Source organism: Topomyia yanbarensis, chromosome 2 (genome assembly GCF_030247195.1).
Source record: "Topomyia yanbarensis strain Yona2022 chromosome 2, ASM3024719v1, whole genome shotgun sequence".
In the NCBI taxonomy this organism is placed as follows: Eukaryota; Metazoa; Arthropoda; class Insecta; order Diptera; family Culicidae; genus Topomyia; species Topomyia yanbarensis.
The window spans coordinates 86240544-86252671 of NC_080671.1; the positions used below are offsets into that span (position 1 = coordinate 86240544).

The following is a 12128-nucleotide window of genomic DNA, read 5'->3' on the forward strand; positions in this document are numbered from 1 at the left end:
TTTCGCGATTTTCCATAGATCAAATTCTGAAGCAACGATTTGATCTTGGAATTCGAATTAAGCCTCGAACCAGGACAATATCCTGGATGAACTCTTGTCCATTTTAGCATTCGTAGTAGGAGTTTTTATCTATCAGCATAGATGCCGATTGTAGACTTAGTGCTGGATGATAACGCGCTCTTGGCTCTTGCATACCTTGAGCTTGTGTGACCACCCCTGGCTGCTACTCCGTCACCGATCTGGCCGAGCTGAAGTTGCACGGGGAATCAGTAGATAATAAAGCTTGGGAGTAGCGAAACATCTTTCAATGTGCAACTCCTGGTAAACCCAAAGTTGCATCTTGGTTCTTGCATACCGTCCTCAAACTCAAACGTCGTAGAGTCCGGCAGCAGAATGCACTTCGAACAACGCTCCTTCATCAATGGTTAAGATAGAAACCTCGAATGTCAAAATCAAAATATGCTATCCCTTAAAAGCGTTTGTCTAGCTGCGGTTGGTTAATAAATAATTCGGTTCGCATAACATTGAATTCGATACATCCAGCACCATTTTCAGCTTGTCTCTGATAATCGTTGCAATAGGTTGAGACAGTACAGTGTTTCGTAGGTTCATCATAACCTGGTTCTTTTCAGCATCCCCAATCAACCGCTCTGTGTCGGGAAAGGCTACATAGCTGGTTTTACGTCCGGTTGCGGTAATCGTCAGCAATGGCTTTATTGACAAAATCTAATTTGACAGCGAGGTTTACCCGCAGTTAATAGGTTTGTTCCAGTACACAGAAGTCACTCCCTGTTGCTCCGGAGCAAAAAAATTTTGCTCCTTTTCACTCCGATTTGCTACCAGAAGATGAAAAAGAAGAGAAGACAATACAGGAACGCTTTTCTCCCTGTTTGCTCCGGAGTACTTCCAGTTTCTCATGGTACTGGAACAAACCTAATGAATGCTAAAAATGAATGTGGTATCGCAACTCACCACTTCATTTACGGTGTTGCCTGTAAAATTATCGAAAATATACAAAACAGTGCTGCCGAAACGTATATTTCGCGTCTCACCATTCTTGATCTGGTGAAAAAAAAATTCAACATTCTTGCATTTCGCAATTTTTAAAATATCATAAAAAAGCCAGGAAAGGTCCTAAAAACCTCATTTTAACGGGAATGTTCATCAAAATAGGAAATCTTTCGATAAAAAATAAGAAAAAGGGGGGTTAGGTCTGACGAGAAAGGTCTATTGAAACTGTTTTGCTCATTCTTCGAATTTTAATCGGAGTACTATGGTGGTTATAAAAATACTTTCCATAAATAAAGTTTCACCTGGAAACCGAGACCCAATTAGTACCAATGTTAAACTCCTTCATATTTTGGACTACGTAGGATATTCTGTTAAGCCTATCAGAGAGAAGGATCGGCTGTGTATGAGGCAAAGCTGAGCTGATTAGCCGGATATATTCTTTCCTTGCGTGATCCAGAGAATTTCATTAATTTACATCATATCATGAAGGTTTATCTTAACTTAGGATGAACGGGAAATGATGTTGCGGCGGCTGCGGTGCTTAACAAATAACATTTCGGAACCTCACATATGTACGTCTGCAAATGATGTTAGAAACCACTATGTTTTACACCCTTTTCGCAAGATGTTTACTCATCATTTTATAAAATGATAGTTTTCCTTCGTTTTCAAAAGCAGTTTTCAACAAATTTAAAGATGAATAATTTGGCCCCGAGTTTAGGGGCAAATCACTCTAGAAATGTATAACAAATTTGCATCAAATTAAAAAAAAACGCATTTAATTTCCATTTTTGCATCAATTTTGCACTCCCTCGTAGAAAAGTTTGTTTAACAAACGTCCTACGCTGATTCACTTTGTTCGATGTTTTGTTGAATGTAGGGCTAATTTTTTATAGGGTTTTGACGTCTTACACGCAAAGCAAAATACATGCATTTAATGCATTTAATTTAGCTGATTTTTAAAAATGCATCACAAGTGATCTGCCCCTAGCCCTGAGTAATAGTTAATTAGTAATTCCTTCGTGTGGGAATGATTTGGTCTCGAGTGGCCAAATATATTAGCGTTTTAAATATGTCCTCTGAGTGGGAATGTTTTTGCAATAAGCTGATTTCTGTATTAGTATGAATAAATACTTCTGTCCCATCCCAGGAAAATATCAAACCCCCATTAAATTGAAACGGTTGTGTGCGGTTGTCCACGTTTCTTCTTTATTCAAGGTTCAAAATAAACCGTGGATTATATTATTCATTGAATGAATAATTTGATTGCCGTATGATTTTGAATCATCTTCATTTTGTACGCTACACAGTTGGCCTAGCCGCTTTAATGCTTGTGTCATATTCAATATGTGCCACAAACATTAATAATGACAAGAAAAAATGTGGCGAACGTCTGCAATTTTCCAGGATCCCTACATGTGATTCTGTATATGTGGCTGTGGCTGTGTATGTCTAGACTAGACTAGATAAGCTGATTTCTGTATTAGTACAATCCCGGAAATGGGAACGCTGTTGCCTCGAGCGAAATGACGATTGTGTTCCCTCAAGTGGGATTCTTGCAGACATATGGCTGTGTATGAGTAATTTTAATATATCCCTTGAACGGTCACGACAACAAGTTGTTTAAAAGTTATTTTCTTACCAAAGCTTACAGAAAATATATGCACTATATGACAGAACAAAATGAAATAAGCAACCCTTTACTTCTAGTGAACGTTTTCAACGTGGAATCGCCCATTAAATCAATACAGTAGAACTTTGCGGCAATTAAATCATGGTAACAGGAAATCTAATTTAAGTATGACACATATATCTAATTTATATGTGATGTGTGGTATAATTTTTAACTTCTCCATAGCGCCTTTGGTTGATCTTACCCACCATTCCTCTAGAAATCAACCACCCCTTGCCGTCGCCGTATATTTTTTACCGGGCAAATAAATTTTTTTCCTCTGTTTACATTTCAACTTGAAGGTGAAGTCTGTCAACAATCGCAAAAAGTTTGATATTAGCATGGATACAGATCAGTATTCGGAAAACTTCTGAATTTTTAATTTAATAAATAAAATTGGTTAGTTATAAGCGCGTTTTCGTGTTAGCTAAATAGTTTAGTTCGACAAATAACATTAATCGTTAGTAAACCATTAATCTCTGGACACTGTATTCAATGGAGACAAATTTCGTGCATGGTGAGGAAGATCCGGACGTGCTGGCTGAGGACAACACCAGGCCGTCATTTCCGGAAGATTTTCCCAACTTTCGAGATTTCCAAATCGAAAAGATGGTGCAGCATTTTAGGGTGGTAACCGATGGGTCGGAACAACGCCTTCGATTAGGCTTCAAGTGTAAGCTGTGTAATGAGGTGTTTAACAAAACGATGCAATTGTTGGGCCACATCCGGAACCACTTTGAAGATAACCACAGCTGCAGAGACTGTGGGAAGTACTTTTTCGACACAAACAAATTGAACATTCATAAAAGGTAATTTCATTCAAATTTTAAGGTGCTTTACGTTTCTTATGTTGATGTTTTAGGGCTAAACACACTCAAGCGCTCAAGTGTCAGTTGGGGTGTCCGAGCTACACAACTTCCAATCTGAAATGTCTACAAACGCATTACCTTCGGTACCATTGTCTAAAAATAAGACCAAGGGAAATGAAAAAAATGGAAGATAAATTAGGTCCTATTATCCGGAGCAGCAAAATTCGAATTCAAAGAGATCAAATCATAGATGAACAAAGATCCATAGAGGCAGCTCAGGAAATAGAGGAAGAGACATCAGAAGAGCAAGAGCAGGACAGCTCATCGAAACCAGATCTGGATGAAGATGATTTTGATGAGCCGGAGGATTATGGTCAGACAGTGGAATGTTGTGTCTGTGATGTGTACATTCCGACCGAGGACGATCTGCGATTACATGAGGAAACCCATACCAGTCCATACGTTTGCAAGATATGCTTCACTGCTTTTGAGCAGCTAGACGACGCTCGAGATCATTACGATGCCCATGAGAAAACTCAAGTAATGCAGAATCCAGTTCCAATACAATCGATAAACATCTCCCCGACAATTATGCAGCCCCAAGTGCATCAGACTAGTATACCGGTAACAGCAGTTACCAGTCAGCACCACAATCCTACCCCTAATATCACCACCATGATTGTAATGCACAACGGAACTCCGATTTTGATTCCAATTCAAACCTTTGACAGCAGTCAACTGGTTCCAGCATTTCCACAGCAAACAGTCCCCTCGCCGGCAGCAACAACAACCGCTACCACAATTACTCCAATCACGACGGCGTGGCCCATAAACCAGCTGCTTCCTGTCAACAATCAGATCGAAATAATTCCAATCCACACCGCGCAACCGGTGTCCACCGCAACTGGAACGTGCACAGCAGGGCAAGCGATTCCCATCCAGAACTTTATCAACCTTAAGCACGATCACAATTCTGCCGTAAATCCCGGAGGAGGAATAGTTATAACGCCAATCACAGCACTAGATCAAAACTACCTGAGACAACAACAGCAGCAGCAAGTGATACAACAGGCACAGATTCAGTTACATCAACAGCAACAGCAGCAGCAGCAACAATATCAACCTCAATCGTAAATTTGAGAAACATTAGGACTGGTTGCAAGCGAATCGTGGTCTGTAGCATAAAAGAACATACCAACATTTTGCATGGGTATTCGATGCATCATACCTATTTAAATAGTTCTGCAATGTGGGTAACGGTATAATATTAGCGGGTAATTCTTGCAATTACTGGACTGCGACCCCAAAAATATTGCAAAGGTTAATCGTATATCCTTTAGTTCGTTTTTATAATCGAATATGGTCAGTTTCAGGTAGATTCGATGGCGTGGAAATTGTTTAGAAACAAATTATCGAAAAAAACACGCCAAAGTTGTCTGCCTGCAGCTGAACTCAGAGTGGTAGGGTAATGAACCCATTTTCACCCTGTCTATTATCACCTACCGATTTGAAGCGTCTGTCATCTTGCATTGACTCAAACGGTAAAGCGATAATTGGACATTCGATTCTTGTCTGTGCTGCTCTCAGCTACGAACATTTCACCGTTTGCAGGTCATTTGTGTTATTAAATCGGTTCTTATCAACGGAGCAAAGATATTGATTCCCATTTATACGCATTCTATCGATTGTGGGCTGAGTAATAATGAAATAGTAAGGAATCCTCCCTAATAAGGTCAAACTAGGCTCTACACCCTATCATTTTTTAGGATCCATAAAATTCTATCATTCCATAGAACATTAATTTTACAGTCTAGCAAGTAACGCGAAAGCACTTAGAAGTAGTATTTAATTATCAAATCATAGTAATACTAAGCAGCTTTTGATATTAAGTTATTATTTTTGTTTGATAGTTTATCTACGAGTAATATTTTTATTTAGCAAGCTATCAGTCATTGAATAAAACAATAAAGTTTGTTTTTTCTATATACTTAGCTGTAAATAGCCTAGAAAATACACTACTTCGAAATCGACCTTATTTAAAACAATTGTGCGTATCTCTATTTATGCGGTACTGACAACACTATTTTTATGCATTTTTTGTTGCGATGAGTCCCGTTAACTCTAAAATGTAAAATTGACAAACCCAGATATTTTCCGATCTCGATTATGTAAGTCGAATGACACTTGCAAGTCGAGTTTTGGAATGATTGTATGCTCTTAAATCATGCCCTGCGTACAAACAGTGCGGGGATAAAATTAAGCGCTCACTCAAGGAACGCTCGAAGCGCTCTTATGCAGAAATGTTAAGGTTGGACAGAGAATGCGCAAAATTCGCAAACGAAAAAAGCAGTTTTTTTCCACACCGTATGTCAGATCAATCAATCAGCGTATGTAGAATGTTGTTACAGTACTGCTGATTGATTTTTATGAAGATCTGACATACGGTGTGGAAAAAACTGCTTTTTTCGTTTGCGAATTTTACCCTTTCTCTGTCCAACCTTAAAGAATTCTTCGCCATCTGTCCTTTCCGAAAACTCCTTTGCTCTTTTGGATCCTGTTGAGCAAGAATCTGATAATCCACAAGAGGGAACATCTTTTGTTAACCCGGGGAGTCCAGGAAGCGGAGAAATCTTGCCTCCCCTAGACTACCTCGTAAGGGTCCCAAGGTGTCCTCCTCTGAGAGTGCGCCAACCACATCTAATAAATCCAACAGAAGTGATGCACTAAAGCCGAAGCAATTTGCTCCCGGACTTGGAAATTTGAATTCTAACAAGGAGTACCCACCAGGGACACCAGAAACCCCAAGTGCCCCTCTTTTCAAACAGACACTCAGTCCAGTAATGGACCAATGAAATTTTCTGACATCGTGGACTTAATTTTCACAGCTTTCAATATTAGTGATCCACTTAAAAGCCTTCTGGTACGTTTCCTTCCCATAGTGCAAACATTTTTGAAGCAGTTGACTGCTAAATGACCCCTCCTTGCAGTGATCGTATCCTTCGATGGCTAATTCATCGAACGTGGTCACCGATTCGATCACTGTGTTACAGTGGAATTGCAGAAGTATACTCCCGAAGATCGATTCCTTCAAAATTGTCCTAAACAGTTTAAAATGTGATGCCTTCGCCTTATGCGAAACTTGGTTAACTTCCGAAATAGATATCAACTTCCACGACTTTAATATAATCCGTCTGGATCGAGAAAACCCCTACGGAGGAGTACTTTTGGGGATCAAAAAGTGCTATTCTTTTAATTGAATTACCCTCCCTTCGACACCAGGCATTGAAGTTGTCGCTTGTCAAATAAGGATCAAAAGCAAAGACCTTACACACTAAGCCAGCCAAAAGCTGTTCGGTAATTTCTTTTGACGACTTGCTCAGTAAAGTGATATTTTTACGGAGCTGTCAGTAAATTGTTTAAAAATTTGCGGTATAGTTTTCATTTTTTAGCGATTTTCAGTAATTTTTCGAATAATTTGCTGAAACCCGCAATATTTTTCACTGTGTTGGCACAGAAATGCCTCCGGCAACACTACTCGGTAAGACAACCTTGTGTTGAATCGAGTAACAGTTCATATTACTCAGCAGTGTGGCATATGGTATGTCAAAGTTGTCGAGAGGAGCATCGCGATTAGTCGTCCAGTAAAACTATCCCGTACAATTAAACCACGTGTCGAATTAATCATTTTTAAAATGTAGGTATTATGTACTTAAAGCAGCCTTAGGCGATATTCTGTCCACTGGGACATTTATTAATTATTTAATACTTTAGCTGAAGTGCGTTCGATACGCCGTTTGAAGGTGGCACACGTTCGGTAAGAGCCGACTGAGGAAATAGGTTAGGTAAATAACGTGGATTTATTGAATTAAAATAATTATATATTTACAATAACCGCAGTTGGGAGAACGTTTATTATCGGATTTACATAATCAAAAGCTAGTAGAACACCAGTCTTGAATTTGCTTTCACTATGCGCACTAATTATGTAAGTCATTTTAAATTTACTATTTGATTATAAACTGTATACTGTATATTTCTTTCCCAGCTTGAAGCAAATAAAATTCGCTATCAAGAGTAGTGTCGTTTTGTTTTACGTGAACAAAACTTCAAGATAATTATGGAAAACACCGACGACGTCTTCAATACAACTCCTCCCGCAGGGCAAGTGTCCAGTTGCGTGGCCTGCAAAAGGCCGGATTCAGCCGACAATCTTGTACAGTGCGACAAATGTAATAACTGGAGGCACTACACGTGTGCCGGAGTGACGGACTCCATTGCAAGTCGTGATTGGGTATGCTGTAGATGCCCTTCCGCTCCATCAAAGTCCGCGTCGATCAAGTCTGGATCCAGCCGAAAAAACCGTCTTGAGCTATCCCTTCAGCATCTTGAAGAGCGAAAGGAACTAGCGAAAAGGCAGCTCGAACTCGATATCGAAAAACGGTTTCTAGAGGAAAAGTTCCAGTTGATGGAAGCGACAATGTTGGAAGAGGAAGATGTCGGGAATCGAAGTGTTCGAAGCCGAGTCGACGAGATCGAGAACCGGGAACGAGCCAAGCATGTCTCAAAGTGGGTCGATCAGCAAATGCCACGAGCGTCGGCCACGGAAACAGCTGGTCAAATAAATCTTGGAAAGAGCCATGTGCGAAATCCGGTCGTGCTCGTGAGTGACGAAGATGGTGCTGGCGGAGAAACACGTACACGCTCTCAACTTCTACCAGACGTTTCATCTTCTCATCGAAACCAACCAAACGTAACGCCCCAAAGAGAAGCCGAATCTCGGTCATTACAACTGCTTCGACAGCATCTGCATAATTGTCAGGTAAACCCACGGCCATCCATCCTACAGTTACAACAACTTCAAGAACAGTTGCAGATGTGTCAGGCACACATGTCGACTTCAAATCTAAAGCGACCAGAGCAGCATCCTCTGCCGCCTTCAGCACGTTTGTTACCTGATATCAATACCGGAACGATCCCTAAAGCAGGTTCGAAACTTGCAATGGAAGCAGCACGACCGATGTTCCAACAACAGCAAAACAATCAGTTTCGAACGAACGACGGAGTTACGCTTCTTCCGACGACAACGGGCTTCACGGGCGAAGCAATCGCGTTCCCGGTTATAAACGGTCCACCAGAGCCTGATCTGAACATACCTAATACGTTCACGAATGAACAGCTGCGCAATTTAATCGCACGTTCATCCTATGCCATGCCACCGCGCCTACACGCTGATCAAAATGAAGCACATCCCAGATCAACTCAGGTTCATAAACCATCTCCGGAACAAATAGCAGCCAGACAAGTGATGTCGCGTGATTTGCCGGAGTTCTCTGGGGACCCCGAAGAATGGCCTATTTTTATTAGCAGCTATAATAATTCAACGGCGGCGTGTGGTTACAACCTGGCGGAAAATCTTGCTCGTTTGCAACGTTGCCTAAAGGGCGATGCCTTAAAGTCGGTGCGGTACTATTTATTGACCCCCGAATCAGTCCCGGATGTTATTAAAACACTTCAAACCCTCTATGGAAGGCCCGAGGTGATAATAAACAAATTAATCACAAACGTACGAGATTGCCCGACCCCGAAGGCCGAACGTCTAGAAACGCTTATCGAATTTGGTATGACCGTGCAAAACCTGACGCAACATCTCATCTCTGCTGGCCAACACGCTCACCTTTCTAATCCAGTACTTCTGCAGGAACTCGTAGAAAAGCTACCAGCAAATGTTAAGCTACAGTGGGCACATTTGATTTATTTTCCTGCACCCACACTACAAATATTCAGCGACTTCATGTCATCTGTGGTTGAGTCTGTAAGCAAGGTGGTGCTCTACGTTGGAAATCACGGGAAGCCCGAAAAGGTCAAGCCAAGAGAGAGAGGATTTCTACATACTCACACAGAAAAGGTTGTACCTACAAATGTAGGTAAGAACAGGATTGATACCATAAGAAACTGTTTAGTTTGCAATAAAGCTGGTCATCGTGTGAAGGAATGTAAAAAGTTCAAGGATAGTAGTGTCGGTGACCGCTGGAAAACCGTTCATTCATTGAAGTTGTGCCGTTGCTGTTTAAACTCGCATGGCCGGCGAGCATGCCATGTAACAAACCGATGCGAAATTAACGGTTGCCAGTTTCGGCACAATCCCCTTCTGCATTCTGAGTCACCCATGGTGAACACATCTACCACCGAACCATCTACCGAAAATCACGCCTACCACCATTGTGGGCAGTCAATATTGTTCCGGATCGTACCAATAACCCTTCACGCGGGGTTGAAGGCTGTGAACACGTTTGCCTTTCTTGATGAAGGGTCATCCACAACGCTCGTCGAGATGAGTCTGACTGCACAACTTGGTGTGGAAGGTCCAAAAGTTCCCTTATGTTTGAAATGGACAGGAAACATGACTCGTTCCGAGGAGGAATCGCAGCTAGTGACACTAGAAGTGTCTGAGGTCGGTCGACAGAAACGTTACGTTATAAATAATGCCCGCACGGTAAGCTGCCTAAATCTTCCGTCGCAAACTCTGCGATTCAAGGAGCTACAGCGAAGATTTGAGCATCTTAAAGGTCTATAAATACACAGCTATGAGGAAGCAAAGCCGCAACTGTTGATTGGTCTCCGAGATTTATCACTGGCCGTTCCAAGGATAATTAAAGAGGGAAAAGAAGGTCCGATTGCTGCAAAATCCCGACTTGGTTGGTCGGTTTACGGGAAGCTCTCGAATGTGCGCGAGTCGTCTGAATTGCTTAACTTTCACGTTTGTGAATGTGAGAGTCTGAACGAAATGGTGAAAGACTTCATTTCTGCTGAGGATTGTGGTGTAAAATCGACGATGAAACATGAATCAGATGGTGAAAAACGGGCTCGAAACCTTCTCGAAGAAACAACAGCACGGGTAGGCGACAAATTCAAGACCGGCTTGCTATGGAAGCATAATAACATTGAGTTCCCAGATAGTTATCTGATGGCTCGACGGCGATTGGAGTGCTTAGAACGTCGCATGTTCCGAGATCCAATATTGAAGGAGAATATATAACGACAGATTACTGAGTACACACAGAAAGGTTACACACATCGTGCCACCGATGCAGAGCTGGCTGCAGCTGATCCACGGCGTATTTGGTATCTTCCGTTAGGGGTAGTTACCAACCCCAACAAACCAGGGAAGGTAAGATTAGTATGGGACGCGGCAGCAAAAGTAGATGGTATTTCCCTGAACTCAGTCCTCTTGCCCGGACCCGATCTCTTAACGCCCTTGCCTGCAGTTTTGTTTCGCTTCCGCCAGTATCCAGTGGCTATATCTAGCGATATCAAAGAAATGTTTCATCAGGTGGGCATTAACGACCCCGATAAACATTCTCAACGATTTCTATGGCGTGAAAATCCAAATGAAAAGCCAGTGATCTATCTGATGGACGTAGCAACTTTCGGGGCTACAAGTTCACCGAAGCAAAACATCTTACGGCAGGAAAAGGTACCGTTACTGAACGTGTTCTGGGCTTACTCTGGCACTCGGAAAACGATACTTTGAGTTTCTCTACGTCCTTCAATGATAGAATCCAGATGATATTGGTGGCAGGAGCGAGACCTACAAAGAGGCAAGTTTTAAAAGCAGTCATGAGCCTTTTCGACCCTCTAGGGTTGCTGGCCTCGTTCTTAGTGCACGGGAAGATACTTCTGCAGGATATTTGGCGCACAGGAATCACCTGGGACGAGCCTGTGAGCGATAACCACTTTAGTCGTTGGAAACAGTGGGTTGAGTTAATGAAGCAGGTGAGCCGTTTGCGTATCCCTCGATGTTATTTTGAAGATGCCAATAAATCTATATATGACTCATTGCAAGCCCACGTCTTCGTGGATGCAAGTGAGGTTGCATATTCAACCGCTGTATATTTTCGGATCAGACGGCCAGACGGAACCTTTCAGTGCACATTGGTTGCAGCTAAAACGAAAGTAGCCCCATTGAAACACGCTTCAATCCCACGTTTAGAATTGATGGCTGCATTGTTAGGAGCTTCCCTACTTTCGTTTGTCGTCGACAATCATACAATAGCTGTGCGCAAGCGATTTTTGTGGTCAGATTCAGCCACGGTACTATCCTGGATCTGTTCCGATCACCGTACATATAGACAGTTCGTTGCTTGTCGTGTAGGGGAAATTTTAACTATGTCCAGCGAAAACGAATGGAGATGGGTACCGAGTAAATTTAACGTCGCCGACGAAGCCACTAAATGGGGTAGAGGACCCTGTTTTGATGCAACTTGTCGCTGGTATACGGGACCTGCTTTCCTATATTTGCCAGAGGATAAGTGGCCACGATCGAAGCAGCCAATTCTTTCTACCAAAGAAGAGATTCGCCCTTGTTTTCTTCACCAAGAGACATTACCGGAAGCTTTGATTGATTTTGGTCGCTTTTCTAGTTGGAGTCGTCTTTCAAGAGCGGCGGCATATGTGACAAGAGCTGTTACCATTTGGAAGCAAAGGAAGAGCCGATCGAACGCGACCGAGCGAGGAATCGTGCTGACCCAAAAGGAACTACAAGACGGTGAAACCCTGATATGGAAGCTTGTACAAAGAGAGGTGTACCCCGATGAGCTTGTACTCCTCGCAAAAAACAATGATTTGCCCTTTGACGA

At 42.1% G+C, this 12128-nt stretch overlaps 1 protein-coding gene across 1 annotated transcript; it reads left to right on the forward strand.

Moving 5' to 3' along the window:
• The first annotated feature begins 2987 nt into the window (after positions 1-2987).
• On the forward strand, positions 2988-5435 carry LOC131678732 (zinc finger protein 865-like). Its single transcript, XM_058959016.1, has 2 exons — positions 2988-3492; positions 3546-5435. The coding sequence occupies exons 1-2, from the start codon at positions 3179-3181 to the stop codon at positions 4624-4626; spliced, it is 1395 nt and encodes a 464-aa protein (XP_058814999.1). The 5' UTR covers positions 2988-3178; the 3' UTR covers positions 4627-5435.
• The last annotated feature ends 6693 nt before the right edge of the window (positions 5436-12128 follow it).

What these genes read in the sequence shown, in the direction of transcription:
- LOC131678732 (XM_058959016.1), top strand. Translation starts at nt 3,179, where the DNA reads ATGGAGACAAATTTCGTGCATGGTGAGGAAGATCCGGACGTGCTGGCT. An exon ending in AAATTGAACATTCATAAAAG is followed by an intron (nt 3,493 to 3,545) that starts GTAATTTCATTC and finishes TTGATGTTTTAG; the next exon opens with GGCTAAACACACTCAAGCGC.